This window comes from Lethenteron reissneri, chromosome 39 (genome assembly GCF_015708825.2).
Source record: "Lethenteron reissneri isolate LAM-NWPU_2019-01 chromosome 39, ASM1570882v1, whole genome shotgun sequence".
NCBI lineage: Eukaryota > Metazoa > Chordata > Hyperoartia > Petromyzontiformes > Petromyzontidae > Lethenteron > Lethenteron reissneri.
The window spans coordinates 12,122,528-12,146,366 of record NC_083817.1 but is presented as its reverse complement, the minus strand read 5'-3'; the positions used below and the strand labels follow the sequence as shown (position 1 = coordinate 12,146,366).

The 23,839-nt window shown below is 46.7% G+C and overlaps 2 protein-coding genes across 4 annotated transcripts in view; both read right to left on the bottom strand.

Annotated features, from left to right (window-relative positions):
* The window catches only part of IFT74 (intraflagellar transport 74), a 54,311-nt gene extending 47,623 nt beyond the window's left edge, over positions 1-6,688 (bottom strand). The window contains exons 1-6 of one of the 2 annotated variants that reach the window (XM_061567430.1): positions 6,507-6,688; positions 4,288-4,423; positions 3,487-3,622; positions 3,134-3,182; positions 1,766-1,864; positions 1,239-1,299 (exon numbers count right to left, since the gene is read on the bottom strand). In XM_061567430.1, the coding sequence (XP_061423414.1) occupies positions 1,239-1,299; positions 1,766-1,864; positions 3,134-3,182; positions 3,487-3,622; positions 4,288-4,423; positions 6,507-6,508 (483 nt within the window). In that variant the 5' untranslated portion in view covers positions 6,509-6,688. Of the gene's footprint in view, positions 1-1,238; positions 1,300-1,765; positions 1,865-3,133; positions 3,183-3,486; positions 3,623-4,287; positions 4,424-4,562; positions 4,988-6,506 lie in introns of those variants that run through there. The other variant, XM_061567431.1, reaches the window with a different exon arrangement.
* A 2,608-nt stretch (positions 6,689-9,296) lies between these two features.
* TMEM125 (transmembrane protein 125) lies at positions 9,297-15,135 on the bottom strand. Of its 2 annotated transcripts, none has more exons than XM_061567531.1 (2): positions 15,008-15,135; positions 9,297-11,632 (listed from the first exon to the last, which is right to left on the bottom strand). In XM_061567531.1, the coding sequence occupies exon 2, from the start codon at positions 11,618-11,620 to the stop codon at positions 10,910-10,912; it is 711 nt and encodes a 236-aa protein (XP_061423515.1). In that variant the 5' UTR covers positions 11,621-11,632; positions 15,008-15,135; the 3' UTR covers positions 9,297-10,909. The 2 variants fall into 2 exon arrangements, with proteins under 2 accessions (XP_061423515.1, XP_061423516.1); XM_061567532.1 differs by having other exon boundaries at positions 14,915-15,028.
* Positions 15,136-23,839: the final 8,704 nt, after the last annotated feature.

The window sequence follows — 23,839 nt, the reverse complement described above, 5'->3', positions numbered from 1 at the left end:
TTTAACCTCATTCTACAATCATTTGTATCCGAGAGGTTTGGAAAGGACCGAATAATCCCGTTGTGCCATCTTATTTGCAACAACTCAATTCCTGGGACACTGTAAAGAGGGTGACACAGACGTCACTAGTACAGGGAAGAAGGGTAAACAAAGATTAATCACACCTCTGAGGAGTACCTCCGATTAACACGGTTGGCTCCATACGGTGCGCAAAAGGTCAACAAACAGTAGATAAATTTCGATTTAAAGCTTTCATGACTGCAGGGATTCATATTCGTGGTTCTTTCGGTAAAGTCACGAAGGGAAATAATAAAATAATAAAAATAAAACAATAAAATCGAAACGTCGAGAGAATTTGATTGTTTTATTTTTATTATTTTATTATTTCCCTTCTACGTGATTTTACTAATATTCAGTACATACATAACGAATCACTCATAACTTCACCCAGGCTGTCAAAATGGACTGGGCCAGCAGGGGGCGCTAGACTCCCTAGCAAGAGAGCAGTGAGGGAGGCCGCAATAAGTAGCAGTCGTGGGATAATGAATCACTGTTGCCTTGCATTGTCAGTATCAAATAAATACAATATTTGTTATAAGCGTGTTAACTGGTATTTAGGTTTCTAAAGAGAAAACAAGAAAATATAATAAATAATACATATACAGTACATTCCTTTCTTTTATTTTTATATTATATAATTTCAACTTGTCACGCAGACAGTATTCATTCACCTTCAAAGAGAGAGAATGACTCAAGAAGCACGAAGAGGACCACTTACAAGTGAGAAGGCAGCCAAGCGGTGAGCCGGCACTACCAACAATTTCCCAAGCTCTACAGTTCTCTATATATATGTTGGTATTATCGGACAATTAATGAGTGTTTACATGTCAGAAATCCAAAGCACCCAGAGAAAACCCACACGTTCGAGGGAGGAAAGCTCCATCCCATACAGACGAGGGACACGTGGGGTTCACATTTCCTGGTGAGCCAGGGAATGGCATCACCTCGACGCTCACGGGGAGTTTGGCAACATTTGTGCGATCCACTAATCCCTCGACTCCACAGTACAGGATTACAGGCATGCACCACCACCGCAAAGCTATATTAGACACACGTTAATTATGATAAAACTACAGTGTGCTGTGAATGTTCACATTAAAAATGATAAACGTTTCACAAATGTAAATGGGCTACAAGTCTCTGAATTTTCAACTCTTCTTCTGTAAATGCCACCTCACCATATTGTAGTCAGCCAGTTCACCCTGTTTTTCCTTTATCTCCGATGCCAGAACTTCCGCCCTATTGAAAAGGAACAAATTTAATTCATGAAAAAATACATATAGTGCTTGACAATGTTAAACATGCAGTAACAATTTGAGGTTCAAGAGGGTAAGTGAACTGCAGGTTCTTAGGTTCAAATCTGGGCAGCTACTACCCATGATTAAAAACTGGGTTGTCTAGTACAGTATGGGGAATCGATGGTCTCATACCCGGTCACCAATAACCGCACAGGACAAAAACACATTATAACTATTGTTGTGAAATGGGTAATGCAGAAAGGCCTTCAAAGATGCTGTGGAAAATCGCTTCTGTGGAACGTTCTCTGACACGTGGTTTGTCGCACTGCTCTGTGAAATGTATGGATTCTTCATCTAGTGACATAACGCCAATACCATGACGGGTATACATACATTAGGGAGAACTACCAGCATATTTTACAACTCACTGTTACCACAGAGGCACTTTAACATGTTTATGAGCTCACCTCTTCTCATAGGCCAGGTATGTAGAATTCTCCTGGTTAAAGTTGTCAACTTCTTTTTGAAGCTTGTTGTTTTCAGCAATTAACTCATTCATTTTGCTCCTGCACCACACACACATGCATCACATCAGTTTGCATTAACAGTGAAGAATTCGACTATGGAATGTGCCCACATCTAAACGTCTGCACCACAATAAGATTAATAATTTACTGCAAATGTATACAATTGATTCTCCAACCAGAATTTCCATTACCAATTCCTTGCACAGAAAGTATAAACTGCGTGCAAAACAAACTCCCAATTGTTTGTGAGGTCCTTTTTTTCAAGGCCCTTGAACTGTTGCAATAGCAGGATTAACACTGTAACAGGCAGTAAACATAATCATCATAATTGGAATTTGTAATGTGCCACAAAGTATTCACTTACTCTGAGAGAGAGAGAACGACTCAGAGGCACAATGAAGAACCACAGACAAGCGGGAAAGGCAGCCAGGTGGTAAGGGGGTGCCAAAAAGTGCCCGCCTTGCAGTCCTCTACATATGAAGATGTTATTGGCCAATTAATTCATGTTTAAATGTGGGAGTAATCCGGAGCACGTAGAGAAAGGCGAAGTGTGCGAGGGGACAACTGTAACCCATAGAGACTTAACTTGGTGGCATTGACATATTTGCTATTCTGCCTTTTCCCGACAAGCCAGGGCATGACACATTGATGCCCACGATAAGGGAGTTTTGCAACATTTGTGCAATCCACCAACCCTTGCCCACAGTGCTAGATTACAGGCGTGCATCAATAAACATATCAACGGTTCAATTATGTCATTTTTCAACAGGTCACTGCCAGATTTATTTTATAAAACTCCACATCGGTTTCTGAACTCCAGAGCTCACAGCCATGATTAACCTATGATTACCAATCTCTTGTATGCATATACACAGCACACCACTGTACACTGCAGGTGAGTAACTGGCCAGGTGGTCTCAGCGGTAGAGCGCCCAGTGCACAGTCAAGGTCGCAAGTTCAAATCCTGGTTTGGGGGGAATTGACTCAGCACATTATCCCTGCTTCGGGACCAATAAAATGAGTTCCACTTTGTGCGAAAGTCAACAGTGGTTGTCCTATGTATAGACTAGCCACCCACCCCACCCACCCAACCGCCATTGGAATATGGAATTTAAACCACTGGCTCTGCAGGGCTGTAAACTGGAGATTAGCACCGATGCCTCAATGCTCATTTGAGCAGGAGAATCACTTTGACTTGTTGACACTGGACGCACCTGATAGTTGGTAATAACGAAGAGCCGTACTGTAGAGGGTTAACAAGGACTGGAGTTGACTAACACTGCTGTAAACAGTATTCAATAGTCTTACCTTAATTGACCAAGGAAGTAAGACTTGTCCATAATTTGCCTCTGTGGTCCTGGAAACAAAGCTCAGTTTTAATTGCATTTTTTAAACTCACATCATGTGTGGTGTCATAGGTACCACTAATAACATCACGACAATTAGCACCTCTGCGGAAAATGCAACACCCGCTGCCAGGCTGTGATAATGTAGAAGCTGTTGTCTGATTCAAAATCTAAGTGTGAGGAATGAGGTTTACAGCGTGAACGGTTTTGAAAATGTAAGTAATCTTTTGCAAATATTTTTAACTGCGAACCTAATGCAAAGTAACCAATAAATCGTGTAAAACTATAGGGTAGAATCAGGTTCCCCGTTTCAACCTTTGGAAGCTGTTTTCATCCCGCTGAGGCCCTCACGAGTCACAGGGCGGTCTGCCACGCGAATCTGTGCTCCCAGAAGCCCGGCTCCAGCACCACGAGCTTGAGTACCTGGGCGCGCCGCTGTTCCCGGCGGCATCTGCCAACACAGCGAAGGGCACAGCCGGTCTGACCGGACTCAGTGGGCTGTACTATAGCAGTACAGCATTATATACAGTACAGCATTCTTCAGTCAGCCTAGGTCTATTATAAAAACTGTGTAATATATTGCAATAAAGATGTACACAAAACTACCAGATCTCAGTATAAATCAATCTTTCCTGCCACACAGGCCACTGATGACAATTTCCGGACTGACAAGTGGCAGCCCTACTCATGAAGCAGCACTGTGTGAGCAGGCAAGTGCACCAGCAGCCCACTGCATGGGTGCATGATGAGCATGTGTTTTGGTGGTATATAACATGGTATGGTTTCATTGGTATGCGTGGTGTCACAGGGATGTGTGTGCATGTGTGGTGTCATAGGTAATGTGTGTGGTGTCACAAGTGTGTGGTGTCACAGGTGTGTGTGTAGTATCACAGGGATGTGTGTGGCGTCACAGGTGCGCGTGGTGTCACGTGTGTGGAATCACAATTGTGTGTGTGTGGTATCGCAGCTATGTGAAGTGTCACAGGTGTGTGTGTGGTGTCACAGGTGAGTGGATGACATTACAGGTGTGTGTATGTGTGTCGCGTGTCACAGCGGTGTGTGTGGGGTGATCGTCTTGCTGGTGCGCGTTATCTGTCGGTGTCGGGTGGCACGCACCGCAGTGCCGAGACGAGCCATGGGGCGGATCCCGGTGGGGGGTCGTGTAGCAGGCCCCCCTGGGGCCCCGCGCGTCCCAGGCCGGGCGCTGCTCCCGGGCCGCCTTCCGCTCGCCGTGTCGGCACGAAACTCGCTCCTGGGTGGACGAGACAATCAGCACCAGCGGCACAACTGTACGCATGTGACCGGCACGCATGTCAGGGCAGTGCCAACCTCACTGCACCTGATATAATTCAACGACAAGCACTCAGCTCGACTGACGATCAAGCACTTACCGATTCAATGCAGTCAGTCAGCAGTGGTGAGTCGCCTCCTTATCACTCTTTTATCGCTACTACCACGACGGTTACTGTTCCCGTGAACTTGTTGAGAAGTCTTTTCCCATCCATACTGTGTTTAACCACCATACTGCTGGCCACAACACTCACTCACCCATGAACACACTTACCCACTCACCTACTCAATCATTCACTTACGCACCACACTGCAGAGCTAAACACTACTCGTTTTACTCTTTGGTTCTTTCGGTAAAGTCACGTATAAAGATAAAATAATAAATTAAATAATAGCATACTACGACGTTTCGATTGCAACACAAGCAATCATCAGGTATAAAAGAAATAGCAACAAAAATCTAACCAGAAAACTATAGACAGACATATAAGCAGACAGATATCACAAAGATACACAGAGAAAGAACACGCATCGGCACACAGAGAGAGAACGTCTCTACTCGTTTTGCTCCTTTCCTCACACTGCCCAACTTTGGAATTCCTTCCTATCGTCTCTTTTGCCAAGCGCAAATAAATTTTCTCAAGTTAATAAAAGTGTTAACTCGTGTTTATTACAAGTCTCTTCAGCTACACACATACATCAAACCACAGCAAGCCAGTCTTGTAATTCCTCCACGAGCTCCAAGTTCAACAACAACAGCAGCCGCCATTCGCCACTAAGTGGTGGTGACGTCACGAGGGCGCACGTTAAGGCCACGTGAAGTGTTGAACGCCCGCAACAGGTCACGGGACAGACCCAGCAGGTGCCATGGTTGGAATAATATCGATGACTGCCCGATGCACCACCTGTGCCCCCGACTGTGCCAACTTGTTGTTTTAGCCACCCGGCATTCCGCTCGTTGTTGTGAGCGTCGCTCATCTGCCCTCCGTTGTTGTTGGAGGGCGACTGCCTCCAACTGCCCAGTAGCGTCCTTCACGAGCCTCCTCCACAGAGGCCGATCTTGACACCGCTGGTACCTGTCATCGGCAAGTCCACTCAGCTCCACATCCTGTACCACATCACTCCATAGCTCCAAGTTCACCGCCAGTTAAACACTCATCACCTTCAAGATCCTCCATGAACTCACCCCCTGCCTTACCTCTCCACTCTCGTCTTAATCTACTCCCCTCCACTCAAGACTCCTACCTCTCTATTCTTATCTCATTCTTCTCTCCTTCACGTGTCCTAAACTCCAACAAACGAGGACTTATTGCAAACACCTCAACCAACCTGCACTCAACAAGGGGTCACTCCTCTACTGTTAACGCCATCGCTTGGAACGGGACTCCCTTCCACCCGCCAGCCCACCCCAACCCAAGTCCAGGCTCCGTCTCTCTGTTCACGACTGTTTTACCATCTTTTAAGTGCTCCAGTTTGCACTTTACACGCACAATCCCCTCCCTTGAGTTCCCATGTCCCCCACGTTATGGACAGCGCCTTGAGAAGCATTAGGAATCAGCAGGAGCCATGATCAACTCAGTTAGTCCACGTTTACAAAGTATCAATCAACAAGCAATCATGTGTTTACGTCTGAGTGGCCTTGATTAGTGAATGGGTCAACTCGTTAGCCGTCGCGGTGTGAATGACAACGCCGTTCGTCGCAAGTGGTTGTCACACAAGTCGCTGTTATATGCCACATCAAGACATTGGAACCACGAACGCGGTGCCAAGCGGCACCGACAACTTGAGAGGTCTCCACTGGATGAAGGCCTCCCAAGGCCACCGCTCTATAAACAAACTGCTTTGTATTGCTGCGCTCTTGTCGTGTCCTATGGATAGGCTCCCCGCCACAGGAACGTGGAATTGCCATCACTGGCTCTGCCCTGACTGTACTGACACGCGGTTACATTGAGCCGCGTGATGGTGGAGAGTCAACGCGGTAAGCAGGCGGTGAGTAGGCCTCGCCTCGCCGTGCTCGCCACTCGCACGCAGCTCGCGCGACTCACATTGCTGCTGCTGCGGCTTCGTAAACCACGCGCCGCCGGGGGTTTCTCCAAATGCCCGGAGAGTTTCTCTGGAGACGAAGAAAACTTCGCGACTGCAGGAGGCGAGGTTCGTATTGGAACCGCGACTCAGGCGTCAGGGCCGTTCTCACGGCAACCAGGAGCGGGATGACGTCACTGCCGGGTACATGACGACATCCGCTAATCCCCGCGCCTCGTGACGTCATCTTCCGATACCACGCACCGTGACGTAAGCCTACCGACGACCACATCTCGTGACGCCATCCGCTCACACCACGCCTCGTGACGTCATTCACGGACCGTGCACCTCGTGACACTTCACCTGACGGCTCGTAAACCCTCAACTGCGTCACGTCGTCTGCTAATTTCGTGTGCGCAAAGCTGAGGTTCGTTGCTCCATCTCCACAGGGGGCGGCCTCTGTCGCCGTCTTGCCTCCTTTTGCTCACTCAGTTTTTGGTCTTGAGTCTTGACCATCGGCCATCGTCACATTGTGGTGGAAGTTCCACATGCCTATATAATTGTCACATCCCTATGGACATTCCACATCCCTATGAGCCAGGTGGCTATGCATATGATAACCACTGCTTGACGTCCCCCACAAAGTGGTATGGGCCGAGTAAAACACACCCCCCGCCCCCCACACACAGAATTTGCACTTGCAACCTCCCGATTGCAAGTTCCTTGTAAGGAGGAACTACGGACGAGCGGGCAAGGCAGCCACGGCTGTGAGCCGGCGCCAACAATTACCCAAGCTCTGCGGTTCTCTGTACGCGAAGGGGTTATCGGCCAATTAATAAGTGCTTAAGTGTGGGAGGAAACCGGAGCGCCTGGAGAAACCCCATACGTGCGAGGGGACAACCCTCTATCCCAGGGGTCGGCAACCAAAATAACAAGAAGAGCCATTTCTTTCCAATTCGGTACAAAATTCAGTATTTCAAGAGCCGCAATGCATCTGAGTACATGTACTCACGTCAAAAAGCAGCCCGTAAAGAGCCGCATGCGGCTCCGGAGCCGTAGGTTGCCGACCCCTGCTCTATCCCATACAGACGGAACAGGTGGAGTGCATATTCTTAGGTTTTTTCGGTTAAGTCACGTAAGTAAAACATCAAAATAAAAATAAAATTAAAATAAAAAATCACGACGTTTCGGAGGCAACACAAGTCTCCGTCATCAGGTGGGACCGTCACAGCCGAATTAGCTGCATCAAGTGAAGCAATGATTCAAGATGTAATCCCTTATAAGCAAGTTGAAGGGAGGTGGAGAGGGGGGGGGTTGGAGAGCTTATCAGACTGTGGTAGCCAATGAATGGAAACGTATCGGGAGGGAGGAGGAGCGGTGATCAAAGACTGCACGCAGTGCTCAACACAATGAAAGGAAGGTGGAGTGCACATTTTGCCGTAACGCCTTCTCCTGGCGAGCCGGGATTTGCTTCCTCCTCCCCCTCCTCGACGCCCACGGAAAGGGAGTGTCGCAACACGTGTGTGATCCACCCATACTCGCTGCCTCCGTCGTGTGCTGACTCCAGGTGGGCGCTAAAGCCGCCATGCCAAATACCCATTTTGTGGGTCCGTGGCAAATTTCGCTGAGCGCCAACACTCGAGAGGGGGCCCTGCAGGGGGTTGTTTGGCCTGGGTGCCGTGGTGGTGAGATGTTAATTGCTTCCCCTGGTATACAGGAGGTCGTGGGTTCGATCCCGACCATGACGCCTGTGTATTTGTAGTTCGCATTCTCTCTCCCCATGGTCGCGTGGATTTTTCTCCAGGTCCTCCGGTTTTCCCCTCCACATTTAGAAACATGCGCTTACAGTATTTGGCTGCTATAAATGTCCACATTGATAAACCACTTCGTTGAGCTATCATTTGTGGCCCATGTCGCTTACAGTTCAATGGGCCTTCCCCGGTAAAATAAAAATAGTTAGCTAGTCAGACACATGTCGGAGGATACCGGAGAATCCTGAAAAATAGTTCCAGACATACAAGGCAACAGCACTCAAAACTCAACACAGATAGCATCAAGAATCCGTTGTAACTGTCAACCGAAGTGACATTCCCTCACCGCCTCACAGCCATTGCCTGGAACACGTGGTATTCTCAGGCGCCAGTCTCAATCCTTACTGAAGAGGGGCGCATACATGACGATGTATTTGTAGGGCATTTGGGTGCTTGCTGATAGCTGCTGGTGAGGTTAAAATAGCTTCACAATCGCTAAAATACGTTTTGTTGACACCCAGAGATTGGACAGTGGAGTCACGTTATGCAGATATATTACGACAAAGGCGGATCACATTCACCACGACACGCTGAGCGCTGCTTCGTCGCATCATGGTTCACATTGCACATCAATGTTTACATCCAGCAAGGCATCCCCATAACATGACACGTACAATCAGTAACAGTTGCTTTGATTTCTGATCAGTTATTTTGCTCTGATTTCTATTTACTTCTTTGATGTGCTTTGTTTCCATATTGTAGCTTTTGTGATTTTGATTCTTAAATATGTTATTATTAGTGTTCACGTGAGGTTAGAAACACTTAAGTCTGTCTGTGCTCTCCAGTTGCCTGGGTGAAAAGTGGACTAAGTTATTGGCCAATCCTGGCCGAGCTGGCTCAAAAACGCAATAAACTAACTAACGTGACCCGAGTCGCTATTGCAGAATTAGACTCTTTCCAGGCCTCGTGAGGTCTCTCCCGGTTAAAGAAACTTGAGCAAATTGTTTTCATCACATCAAAATAGCCCTGGAATATAGATTCATATATCATGTACTACTAACATTCCGTAAATTCCATGTTTATAAAGTGACTCCATGTGATCATATGAACAATTTAAAAAACACAGACTCGTTGAGATTCGACGACTCGGTTTGTGGCTCGCGGCCACTCTAGATCCGCGCGTCACCATCAACCATAATGTTTTTACACGGACCACGCGCACCCGTAACATTTTACAGACTTACAACCACTCTAACCACTCTAACGAATGCACCTGCTGTCTTGATTAATATTTTAAAAAATCTAACATCAATTATGTATTTGACAATTCAAATATATGTAATTGTCATGTTATTAAATGTCATTCTTGTTAAAGTGAGAAGTCAATAAATATCTAAGTGTGTGATCTCCAGTTGACTGGCTGAAAAGTGGTGCTCTCCTTACCCAATCCTGGCCAGCCTGGCTCTAAAACTCGATAAACGATCATCGCACCTCCAATCCGCACGGTTGGCTACGTACGATGCAAAAGAACTTCAACATACATCCAAATATATAATTCATTTGTGCAATGGGCAGCAACAAGAAATAGCTGCTTTGTGAACACAAATTTCCGCGACAGTTTCAAGGGGGCCACTTCCCCATGGGGGCTTTGCGGCACGGGGTGGGGAGCCACTGCACTCGGAGATGGCTGAACCCCCAAGGGATGGCACTTGCGGCCGTAAACGAGGTGACGGGTCACGCCGCCGCGTCCCGTAGGTCCCAGGTCACGATCAGAGGTCGGCCACCTGGACTTCAGAGTTCCCCAAGCTGACAAACGCTCACGCTGATGCTGCTGCTACAAGGCCGACCACGGCACGCTGGACCCACAAACGACGCCCGGTGGAGCTGTTCGTCTACGGCACGCGCGCCGTTCCAGGACTACTCACTTAGGATCACTTGATCCCGTGCGGCCCTGCCACTTGAGCGTGATATCTAGCGGTCGCCGCAATCACCGAGACGCACGTGCAGTTTGGAAACCGTGATGCGACATCGACGCGTTAGGGGCGGTGGCATGAATGCAGAAGAGCCGGTATGAAGTCGATTCGTCCTTGCAGCAGCACACGTTCGATGCCCTTTGTTTCCCCTCTGCAGAAGGGTTGCGTTGTAGGAATAGGAAGCATCCTGAAAGTGCGGGTAGACACGTGCGTGTTTGGTGTTCAGAGAAGCGCCGGTATACAATACCGGCATGTACCGAAACGTTTGCTCCTCTGTGCGTTTGTGAGAGGAAAGGAGGCCCAGGCATCGCATCGGAAACGATAAATATAAGAAAAAAGTCAAAAGTTATTTCCTGCTCACATTGGGCATTGAGGCATTGGTGCTAATTTCCCGTTTACAGCCCTGCAGAGCCAGTGGTGGAAATTAGTCGCATGGTGTCTACCGATAAGACAACCCGCAGATATCTTTCCCCACAAAGTGGAACTCATTTTTATCGACCCTGAAAGGTTAATGGGCCAAGTCAAGCCCTTCTACCAGGATTTTAACTTCCAATCTTCCAAATGTGAGTCGCTCGCTCTATACTGAGCAGCCATCTGGCTGGCTTGGGGTAAACCCTCGTTCGATGTTGTGCTATTACCGGATAACACCACGGTGAGTGGTGATGCGTGGTTGCCTATCAGAGGGTCATCACCGTTTGTCCGCTACACGACCAGGTTGGCCGTGCTGGCCGTTTGTTCAACGGGCTGCGTGGCCGCGGGGCCCTCCCTGGTCGTGGCGAGCCTGGCCAGGAGCCGCCTTGTCGTGAGCACCATGCACGAGGCCAGCAGCACGAAGGCGCGTGTCGTGACGCCGTACACCACCGTGGCCACGAGGATGATGCCGCCACCGGCGAGGAGGACGACCGCGACCCCGTGCATGGCTGTCCAGGCGGCCGCCCCGGAGTTTCTCTGTTGCGCGACAACGAGCATCGCAGAGCCCGCTATGACGCCGCCGGCTCCGCTCAGCAGGAAGATGATGACATCGAGGCCTCCTCCGTCCATCAGGAAGCTCACGGTTGACCTCCTATAGACGAAGCTCATGTGATGCACGGTGGAGATGACCAGCAGCTTGAAGACCACCAGGAAGCTCCACATGCAGAGGAAGATGGCCGCGCCAAACTGCCAGTTCACCTGGGCGTACGAGACATCGACGATGATGACGACGGCCCCGATCATGCAAGCGACGGAGAGACCCACCGACGCGAAAAAGCACAGGGTGGAGCTCCGGGGCTTCTCAAACCACCAGAGGTCCACGTCGCCCTCCAGGGGGTCCGGGTTTGGCGGGGGCGCAGCGCCACGGCCTTGCGGGAGACCCCCGCCGTTGGCGGCCGCCGCATCCACGTCGGTGTCGGTGTCTCCTGCCGGCTCGGACATGGCGCTGTCGCGCTGCACGGACAGGGGTCGCACGCGCACTCGGTTGACACAGCGGTAGAGCGATCAGACCACCACCTCGATCCTAGTATCTCTCAACACCACTTGTCGTAGCCTTACGGATACTAGTGTGGCATAAAATCAACAGGTGGCTGAAACCACTGCCCGAGAGGTTAGTCACTTGGACCCCATTTCACGAACATCACCGAGGTCACTGATAACAGACCATGGAGCATATTAAACGAAACTATTTTTTACTCGTGTAATTTCCCGTTACATGACGGATTCATGAAAAAAAATATTTCATGAAAAACACGACAATTTAAAGATTTTATTGCATTTCTCTATTCGAAAAATGTTTCTATGTAAATCACCTTCATCGAGCTATATAAAAGCTGTTACTATTTATTATTGATCGGAAGGGGAGAGGTCTGTGTTCACGAATTTTCACAAATGTTCACTCTAACTGTGAGCAAAAGTCATCAAAGTGAAACAGCAGAGTTATAAAGCGAAGGGATCTCAATGTTAACCACAAATGACTAAAATACATATCTGACTGGATCTATGAATACATCTATGACTAGGTTTGGACAGTACTTGCTTTTTGAGCAAAATAATGCATGATGCATCTGAACCTGATATTGCGTCATACATTATATGAATTGCATCATGTTATTCCTAGAAGTCATGGATGATGCAATCATAACTAGGCTTACATCCCTCTGCTGAACAAATTGCCCTATATCAGCTCGAGAAATCATGCAGTATCGTGCTCTCTTATTTGTCAGTGTTTGATTTTGCAAAGGGACACAATTCTGTTCAGCCAAAGTGAGCAGAGATGCCTCGTAATTGTGTGAACAAAGCAAATAACTTCTGCTATGTTTGTGGTGAAGTGTATTTTGCATCGCAAAAACGCACGATAACCACTATCGTTAAGAGAGCCTTTAAACTTTCTTTTGGCTGCAAAATTGGAGATCAGGACAAAATGTGGGCACTACACATATGCTGCAACACTTGTGTAACAAATCTTCGCCAGTGGTTGAACAGGAAAAGGAAATATATGCCTTTTGCAGTGCCAATGATTTGGAGAGAGCCAACAGATCACATCAGCAATTGACACTTCTGCATGGTGCCTCCAATTGGGAAAGGTGTGTCAAAGAAGAAAAAATGGACTGTGCATTATCCAAACATTCCATCAGCTATATGCTCAGTACCCCACGGAAAAGGAATGCCGGTTCCTGATGCACCAGAATCATTATCACTTGAGTCAGAGGAGGAAGAGGCTAAAACTTCTGGTCCTGAACCATCAAGGTCACATAACCCAGATTTTCTCCCATCCTCCTCCTCTGAACCACACCTCATAACACAAGGTGAACTGAAAGACCTTGTCAGGGATTTTGAACTACCCAAGGGCAAGGTGGAGCTGTTGGGCTCTAGACTGCAGCAGTGGCATCTCCTGCCAAATGATGTTAGGATTTTCATGTTTCGTGACCGTCAAAATAATATTGCCCCATTCTTCTTCATGGAAGGTGATCTTGTAGCCTGCAACAACATCGATGGTGTGATGGCAGCCCTCGACATCGTTCATGATCCAGATGAGTGGAGACTGTTCATTAGATTAATCGAAGATTAATCTTAAAGCTGTTTTGCTGCATAATGGCAATGTTTTGCCATCAATTCCAGTTGGTCATGCAGTTCATATGAAGGAAACATGACAACATGAAACAACATTTGAGGTACATAAACTATGACCAACATCAGTGGCAGCTTTGTGGCGATTTGAAGGTTGTTGCTCTCTTGCCTGGTCTGCAGACTGGATACACAAAGTACCGCTGTTTTCTCTGCGAATGGGATAGTCGCGTGAGAGATTCCCACTACATCAAGATAGATTGGCCACACCGACAGTCATTAGAGCCTGGGAGGAAAAGTGTTCAGCATCCAACACTTGTTGAATCAAGGAAGATTTTGTTACCACCCTTACACATAAAGCTGGGTCTGATGAAGAACTTTGACAAAACACAAGCAGCTTTCAAGTACCTCCGTGGAAATTTTCCAAGGTTAAGTGAAGCTAAGATAAAGGAAGGTGTTGGTCCTCAGATTCGTGAACTTCTTCGAGATTATACATTTGACATCGCACTGCATGGCAAGGAAAGACGGCATGGAACGCCTTCCAGTTAGTGGCAACACATTTTCTCGGAAACAACAAGAGAGTTAGTGGAAAACCTCCGGCATACAAAAGCCTTGGTTGCAGCATGTCACTAAAGATATATATTTTGCACTCTCCTCTCGATTTTTTCCCACCGAACTGCGGAGCAGTGAGCGACGAGCATGGCGAGCGATGTCACCAGGACATTGCGATAATGGAGAAACGCTATTAGGGCAAATGGAGCCCATCAATGCTTGCAGACTATTGCTGGACAGTGACAAGAGATGCTCCATTTAATGAATACAAGAGACAAGCCAAGAAGCGCCGAGTAGACACTGAATAAGGACTAAACTATGTACTTATATATACATAATAGCTTTTTGCCTTTTGTTTCATAATACATTTTCTTTTTGTAATCCTTTTGCTGATTTTTAAGTGTTACATGAACAGCCCAGGTGACATGTTATAGTGTAAACCAACCATAAACACATGAAAAGACCGAGGTTTACAATTTAAGAGTAAAACTCTATCTACAAAATATAGATAGACCTAAAATGTAAAAACTTTAATATCTTGGGAACAATAGGCAATCATTTGTTTAATTGTCTTATTTGAATTCAGCACATCAAAACCATAATAAACAGCACATTTAATCTCTGAAGAAGACGATGTCTAAAGAATTGTAGACCAGTGTAATCAGTAACAATTTTAAGAAGCCTTTCATTAATTTTCTTTTTTAAATTGCATGAAAATCCACGGAGCCTACCCAGCGTTACACACGGCGTACATATCACCAAAACGACGTGCATAACTTGAGGAGGTAAGGCCCACTGATCTATGTAGCTGTTTTTCAGAAGCAACCTGGGCACAAATGATCGCCCATCGAAGTGGCTTATCACGTGGAAAAGTATAGCGGCCAAATGCTCTAAAAGCACGTTTTTAAATGGAGACGGAATATCCGGAGGACATCAGGGTCGGGGTCGAAAACACGACCTCCTGTATACCCTGAGAGGTAGCGAACATCTCGCCAGAGCGGCTCAATGTCAGATTCACAAATAGGAAGGAGACATCATCACAGCGATACACTCTGACGCAATCGTCTGGCTCATCAGCCACCTCAACGTAGAAGTGCAAGCTACGTTGCTCTACACCTACGTGAGCCGCACAAAAATGGAAGACTGGGCCCTGGTCCAAGACGAAGTGAACGCGGCCTTCGATGGACGCGGTTCTCAGCAGAGACTCACGGAGGCGCGCGGACGATGTCGCTGCGCAGGAATGGGTTACGGACACCGCACCGGCTGAGTTGACGAGACCAAAGTCTCGTCCGGGGTTAATGATTTGCCGTGCAACACAACGCAACAACACCGTTTCCTGGCGATGCGGTGATAGAGTGCGGTCTAAGGTACACCGTCTCAAGCACCATGACCGTCACAACCCACTTGCTCCACCCCATGTGTATAACACTCAACCACTAAATCACTGAGTGTCGTCACGGATATAATAAGTAACGCAATAAATACAGTACGCTGATGATACACCTACCTGCCCATATTTGTCTCGCCGCATAAAAAATGGGATGTGTAAAAACACTTTTTTTACACATCCCATCAGTGATGATTTTTTTCAGAAGCTATTGGTTTCATCGAAGCAAAAACTCTGCATCAAACTCGACATTGTGTTTAGTTTTGATGTTTTATTGAGTTTGTTGTCCTTGCCCGCACCTCAGATTAGCAGGGTTGGCTACGTACGGTGGGAACGAAGTCCAAAATAGATAAAGAAGAGTCAAGCTGGCTTAAAGTACGTTTGATTTCTTAGAGACGTTCAAATATCGACAACATATTTAATAGACGTACTTAATACATCCCCAATTATCTACAATATATATACAATCACTAAATAACGGGATATATCCTTAATTATAGGCAAATTGATCAATTTTTGAGCACGCATAAAGAATCAAACTTAGCAACAAATATCTTGCCTTTGCGGGGACCAAGAGCAGTGGTTACCAACGGGGGTTACGTGAGGTGATTTACCAACGTGAGAAATTATATCTGTGCTACATTAGAGTAATTGGTGAATGATCATGTTGTATGAATCTCCATTATAGAGGTTTTTTTGGGTTAGATCGCGTAAATATATAAATGTGTCGTTAAAACCCACCACAACCAACTAGTAAGGGTTGTCACGTAAACAGAACATGGCCAATTCGTCACCAGTACAGCACTAGTGTGTAGTGTAGTGTATAGTGTAGTGCAGGGGTCCTCAAACTACGGCCCGCGGGCCACATGCGGCCCGCCGAGGACATTTATCCGGCCCATGGTCACTAATTGGGCTGCGCTTGTGAGCACTCATTGGGCTGCGCTTGTGAGCACTAATTGGGCTGCACTGGTGAGCACTCATTGGGCTGCGGTGGTGGGCACTGATTGGGCTGCGGTGGTGGGCACTGATTTGGTTACACTGGTGAGCACTGATTGAGCTGCGGCGGTGGGCACTGATTTGGTTGCACTGGTGGGCACTGATTGAGCTGCGGCGGTGGGCACTGATTGAGCTGCGGCGGTGGGCACTCATTGGGCTGCGCTGGTGAATGGTTCAATGGGCCAATTGGCTGGACTTGCCCCCCAGGCCTAAGGCTGCCAGCCCTCCCCTGGCTGCGCTAGACTGGCTCTCCCTCCCTCAGCTCCCCTCACTTGCCCCTCGGCTCCACTCCCAGTGATATTCCTGTGTGCTGGGGATGTAGATCCCCAGCACACGCACCGCTGAGTAAATGATAGAGGGGTAATAACAGAGTGATCTCTGATCTCTGGAGGGGCTGCCTGCTGTTTTCCTGTGCTGGTCAGTGACAGACAGCCGAGGAGTAGGAAACCCAATTTAAATGACAGTAAGTGCATTTATATTCTGATTGCTATTCAGTTGTATGAGGTTATATGTTGTATGTTGTGTAAGCCCCGGTTCATACTGTTGTGAGCAGTGCGAGTTCAGCCATATGCTTGTATGGCTGAACTTGCATTAGATTCGGAAAAAAGGCACATGTGCCTTCTTTTTTCCTGCAGTGGAATCGGATCGCATGGGTCTTCTCCCCCATGCGATCAGATGCCTATGCGAGTTCGCAGATCGCACTGCGATCTGTCAACAAAACTGCAGGTGTAATTAACTTTTTAATGGCACCCGCACCAGTGTGAGCCTGGGGTAAAAGCGGAGTTCCCCCAATCAGACTGCATTGATGGGCAGTGCAGTCTGTATGTCTCTGTGTGGGCAAAGTTATTGCTGGTATATTGTTTTTGTAGCGCTGTATATATATATTGGTATTTTACTAATAGCAATTTTGACTCCCTAGGAAACAATGATGTCAAGAAAGAGAAAAATTTACTCGGAGTGTAGGATATTCAAAGAACAGTGGACTTATTATTACTTTTTCATGCAGTACAATGAAAGAGCTGTGTGTCTGATATGCCAGAATATAGTGTCTGTGTTCAAAGAATAAATTTACGTCGACACTATGAAACTCAACATAAAGATTAATATGATTGTTTGGTCGGAGAAGTGAGAAAAGATAAAATATTAAAACTGAAAAATACATTAACAACTCAGCAAAATACTTTTGTGAAGCCGAAGCAGCTAAATATTTCATCACTACGAGCAAGTTTTCAAGTTGCCAATCTAATAGCGTGCACTGGCAGACCATTCGTGGAGGGAGAATTTGTTAAAGAATGCCTTCTTTCTGTTGCCAAAGAGATGTGTCCAGAGAAGGCCGATTTAATTAGTACAGTGAGTCTTTCAGGACCTACAATTACACGGAGGATTGAAGAAATGGGAGACAATTTGCATCAGCATTTGCAAAACTCCACAAAAAAACTTTCCTATTTTTCCTTGGCACTCGACGAAAGCAATGATGGTTGTGATTCTGCACAACTTCTAATTTTTATTCGTGGGACGAATGACTATTTCGAAGTCACAGAAGAGCTTGCTGCACTGCAAAGCATCAAAGGAACAACTACAGGAGAGGATATCTATGAAAAGGTTTGCCAAACTGTGAATGGTTTGGAGCTGAACTGGGCTAAACTAGCCAGTGTGACAACTGATGGTGCTCCTAGCATGGTGGGGTCTAAGAAAGGAGTAATTGCTCGCATTAACCAAGAGATGGACAAACATAACCATTCTCATCCAATAGCCATACACTGCCTCATCCACCAACAAGCGCTGTGTAGTAAATCACTGAAGTGGGACTCTGTTATGAAAATTGTGGTATCTTGTGTTAACTTCATTCGAGCTCATGCACTAAACCACAGACAATTTCAGGAATTTCTGTCTGAGCTAAATGTTGACTATGAAGATGTTCTGTACCACACAGAAGTCCGTTGGCTGAGTCGAGGGAGAGTTTTGAAACATTTCTATGACTTCCACAGATTACAGCTTTTCTGTTTTCAAAAAACAAAGAAGTACCAGAGCTCAATGATGCAGAATGGAAATGGCACCTTGCCTTTCTGACAGATGTAACAGAGCTACTCAACAGTTTCAATGTGCAACTTCAAGGAAAGGGGAAACTCATCTGTGATATGCAATCACATGTCAAAGCATTTGAAGTAAAATTAGGCCTCCTCATCAAACAAGTGAAGGAGGAAAACTTCTGCCATCTCCCCACAACTCAAAATCTGTTAGCGGAAAAACCATTGGTTGCATTCCCAAACAAAACATGTGTGGATTCACTGGAAAAATTGCAAAAGGAGTTCCAATTTAGATTTAAAGAGTTTCATCTCCATGAACAGCACCAACAGCTTTTCCGTAACCCATTTTCTATTGACATTGAAAATGTGGATACAATTTACCAAATGGAACTGGCTGAACTGCAGAATTGTGACTCTCTGAAAGACGCATTCAAGTCAAGCAGCCTTCATAATTTCTATGCATCTCTCCCCTCTGAGACATATCCTCATCTCAAGAACCATGCACTCAAAATGGCAACCATCTTTGGCAGCACTTATGTCTGTGAACAGACTTTTTCCAGAATTAAACATTTGAAATATCCAACCAGATCTAGACTAACGGATGCACGCTTGCATCACTTGTTACGACTAGCAGTGACAAATATGGAACCGGACATTGACCATCTCATTAGCCAAAAGCGGCCCATAGTTCCCATTGAAATACTGGCAAGTTTGTTGATTTAACTTTACTTGTTCTTCATTTTAAATATTGTATTTGTTCCCGTTTTGTTTCTTCACTTCAAAATAAGATATATGCAGTGTGCATAGGAATTTGTTCATCGTTTTTTTAACTATAGTCCGGCCCTCCAACGGTCTGAGGGACAGTGAACTGGCCCCCTGTTTAAAAAGTTTGAGGACCCCTGGTGTAGTGTATAGTAGTGTAGTATATAATGTAGTGTATAGTGTAGTGTACTAGTACAGCACACCGGTGTGTTGGAGATCCAAGCCACAACATTTACAATCTGAGTACGACGTTTCGCCAGTAATTACAACAAGCTTCATCAGGCGACAGCCAGATTTGTGGAGAAGTCCACCTGTTTAATTCCTTATATAGAGGCGTAGATGTGGTGACCACACTTCTACACTCTTGCGCAAAGTGGGGGGGGGGGGGGGGATTACTGAGGCAACGTACATGATGCATGCGCATTATGCGAGCCCTTTGATCTTGTCCTTCCTGTCCATTGTGTGTATTAAAATAGCCGTACCAATGGTAAACTATTGAAGTGTGGTGGCCGGTATAGGCATGCATTTAAATAATGTATTATTTGATGATTCGTTTCCACGCAGCACTAAGGCGGTAGCTATCGGAACGGTTAAAGTTATTTTTATTTCTTTCAATTTCGATATACTCTCTAATTAGTCTTGGCCAGTAGTAGCTAGTTTTGTATGAATCTGCCAATATAAAATAACTACGATACAATGTCAATCCGTATGGTACCCTAGAAGGATATAAAAGACGTTTCTAAACTCATGGGCCGTAAGCAACGCGGGTTTCCAAAAGGAACAGCGAGCGCGTGCAAGAGCGCCCCGTCGAATTTTTATTTATTTCGCTTGCAGTTATTTTTCTAGTCAGGATAGACCTCACAAAATGGACAATGAATAACAAAAAAATTAACCCGTAAAAACAAAGTTTTTCACTATAATTCCTTTATATGCGTGGCGGCTAGAGTCCTCTCGTCCTCTGGCTTGAGATGGCTGCCACCTATGGGTCAGATGATTGCCTGCCACCATTAAGCAATTGGTAATTAAATATTTTTAAAAATTCATAAAAAGTGTAAAGTTATGGAACAAAAAATTTCACGAAAATAAATTGTCACGCACAACGAGTCTGTGTGCAAAATGTCAGCTCGATTGGATCACGGGAAGTGGGTTAAAAAACGACCGAAAGATTTGCACGGTCGTAAGCGCGCAAGCAAGCAAGCAAGTGAACTTAATATAAAGGATTTAAAATTAACCCGTAAAAGCAAAGTTTTTCACTATAAATCCTTTATATGCGTGGCGGCTAGAGTCCTCTCGTCCTCTGGCTTGAGATGGCTGCCACCTATGGGTCAGATGATTGCCTGCCACCATTAAGCAATTGGTAATTAAATATAAAAAAAATATTCCTAAAAAGTGTAAAGTTATGGAAAGAAAATTTCACGAAAATAAATTGTCACGCACAACGAGTCTGTGTGCAAAATGTCAGCTCGATTGGATCACGGGAAGTGGGTTAAAAAACGACCGAAAGATTTGCACGGTCGTAAGCGCGCAAGCAAGCAAGTGAACTTAATATAAAGGATTTAAAAATAGATATATGCATGTAAATTATTCATACATTTATTTTTCAGAAACATGTTGGGTCATGCAAGGTGGTGGGGGAGGGTGGCTACACTCGTTTGAAACTAAATTCAACCTTTGTTGGGTGCCAGTAGCCAACGAAGGTGGAGAACCACTGAGTCGTAGAGGCCACGGGGTTGGCCGAGAGGTTCGAATCTGCAGGCGCGAGGGGTTCCAGACCGGGGGAGGGGAGAGGGGGGTCCAAGGAGGGGATCGGAGGAGGCGGGAGGAGCCGCTCGCTGGCGGCCCGCTGGTGTTTGCCTCCACGTTCGTGTGCCGGGGCCGTGACGCATGTCCACTTGTGCCTCCTCGCTGCATTGTTTGTCAAGAGTCGTCCCTCCCTGACAGGCAATACGCGCGGTGCCCACAGGCGCTCTCCCTTCGTGAGTGAATTGTACATACGGACGTCCTTCTGTGGAGTAAATCCCGCCTGAGTTGTCTCCACACCGCACCTCGACATAAGTAACGAGATAAAAAATATATATATACGTTGGCACTCTGTCTCCTGTACGTGTCTGTCTCTCCACTTAAAATGTGAGTATTTTTTTTATTCTTTTTTAATTTCCACCCCGTTTGATCCATGGATAAATCGTCTTCATAGCAACCCCGGGGTGCCTCAAATCCAACAGAGCGCAGAGCGCCAACAATCACAGTGAACGCTGCGCTCTGTCCTGCTCAAGTAAGAGGAGTGGAGTGGACAAGCTCGCCACACACATGCTGCCCCGAAACAGCTCCCCGTCACCTTGAGCCAACGATCTGAGGAGGCCACGCAACCGCCGTCGTAGTGGAAGCGGCCCTCGGGGTAACAAAGCCCACCGAGGCATCGGGGATATGATGGCCTGCGTGTCCTGAGTTGCTGATAGAACCTGCGACTGTATGACGCAGGGTATTTATTTATAATGGAGGAATACGATGAGCTATGAGGCTCTTTTTCACACATGTCCAGTGGGGGCACGGGGTCAGAACCTTACAACAACAAGCAATACAACAGGACGACAGGAGTGCTAAATATAGGAGAGGTAAGCACATAACTAATAACAAATATTCAAATAAAACGAAACTGTTTTATTTTACCAGGTAAAGCCCACTGAGCTTTTAGCTTATTTTTCAGAAGTGACCTAAGCTACAAATGATAGCTCAACGATGTGGCTTATCACGTAGACATTTAGAGCAGTCATGGACAACAATGGCTGGCAAATCTCTCCACCGTCATACACAGGACAGGCAGAGTCATGGAAGCATGGCAGCAAGCCAAAGTCATCGCTATTCTGAAACCCAGAAAGCCGCAAGACTCCAGCTGCAGGCCACTATAGTCCATCGTGTCCTCCACCTCCAAGCTGGCGGAACGTGCCGTGCCAGACTCTCCCCATTATCGACACTCAACTGCCTCCTAACCGAGCGAGATTTCAAACTGGCCGTCGCTGCTGCAGTCTGATCATTGCCTGGTCTCCGGAGTCAACAGAAAACCGGCACAGCAACTGGTGATCTATCTGCTGCCCATAACACCGTTTGGTGCCACGGCCTCCTGCCACTCTACACCTACTTGATGCTCAGCAACCGCACTCTCAAGGTGCAGCTCGCTGCTGAACACCGCCACAAGAGAACCATGAACAATGGCCTCCCTCAGTGCTCAATACGAGCACCGCCACTAAGTAACATTTATATAGATCAGTGGCCTGCCATGCACATCATCAGGCAAGTTCACGATGCTGATAGCACAGCCTTTACTGCACTGGACACCAACCCCGAGAACATTGCCAATATCCTAACAGCTGATCTTTATTGGAGGCATATTTTTGTCACTGGAGACTTCGACTAAATCCCTCCAAAACCACCACAAGCGCTCTCCACCTAAACAATCACTCAGCAGGTGCCACCCCTTGAAGTGTCCTCCTGTGGTCGCCCAGAGCGCTATGACCCCACTCCAAAGATATCTAGGGGTCATCACGGACAGAAGCCTGACCCCTTCTCCTTTGGCGGAGGCGGGATTGGACTTGGCCCATTATCCCTCCGCCTGTCCATGGTCCTTTAAAATGTGCACCTCTTTGGGGAAGTCAACAGCGGTATTCCTCTGGATACATTTCCCCCCATCCCCATCATAGGAATGTGGAACATCCACCACTGGCTCTGCGGGGATGTAAACAAAGGAGCACCAATGCCTCAGTGTGGCTCATTTGCACTCGTGTAGAGGACTCGTGTTTATAGGACTCGTGTTTATAGGACTCGTGTTTATAGGACTCGTGTTTATAGGACTAATGTGTATGGGACTCGTGTTTATAGGACTCGTGTTTATAGGACTCGTGTTTATAGGACTCGTGTGTATTGGACTCGTGTGTAAAGGACTCGTGTGTATAGGACCCGTGTGTATATGGCTCGCGTATAAAGGACGCCTAAGGGCGACCATTATTAAATGTTAATCGTCACTCGCGGCAAACAACCACCGCCATTACTGCCTATCTTAAGCCAGGATAAAGGAGGAGGGTTGGCGTCTGGTGGCAACCGGCTGTAAAACACTGAAGCCCCGAAGTGGGCAGAGGATGCAAAGAATCTCGGGACCCAATGACTTTGCCACTGCAGGGAGTGCAGACCTGGCGGTGGTCGTTGCGTCATCTGCACACATCGAGATGCAGAAACAAAATGGGAAGAGCAGAAGGTTGTTGGGGAGCAAGATAAGATTGGCCACATGAAATATTGGAACAATGACAGGAAAAGGTCAGGAATTACCAGGCTGCTTGAGGAGGAAAGTCAACGTTGCATGCATCCAGGAAACAAAACGGGAAGGCAGCAGAGCGAAAGAGATTGGGTGTGGTTTTAAATTGCTATACCATGAAACAACAGCAATGAGAAATGGGATTGGAGTTGTGCTGATTGAGGCGATGAAGACGAAGGTGTGGAAATCAGAAGATTGAATGACAGACAGAAGATAGTTAGACTGGTACTGGACAGTGGGGTTGTAAATGTGGTGTGTGCATAAGCCCCGCAGATGGGCTGCAGTGGGCAAGAGAAGGATTCATTAAGGGAGAGCTGAGACCAGGAGCTTCAGAGCTTACTGGTAGACGAAGCAGTGGTGATGGGCGCAGACTTAAATGGAAGAGTGGGAAGAAGTAAGGTCAGATATGAAAGGAACCATGGTGGATGTGGATATGGCAGTAGGAATGGGGGAGGACATTCTTCAAATAGTCCAAGCCAATGCTTTTGGAGTGGTGAATACCTACTTCCAGAAGCAGGAGGGACATGTGATGACCTGTCAGAGTGGAGAAGTGAAGAGCCAGCTAG

Excerpts from the sequence above, each read along its gene's own strand:
- TMEM125 (XM_061567531.1), bottom strand. The coding sequence starts at position 11,620 with ATGTCCGAGCCGGCAGGAGACACCGACACCGACGTGGATGCGGCGGCC.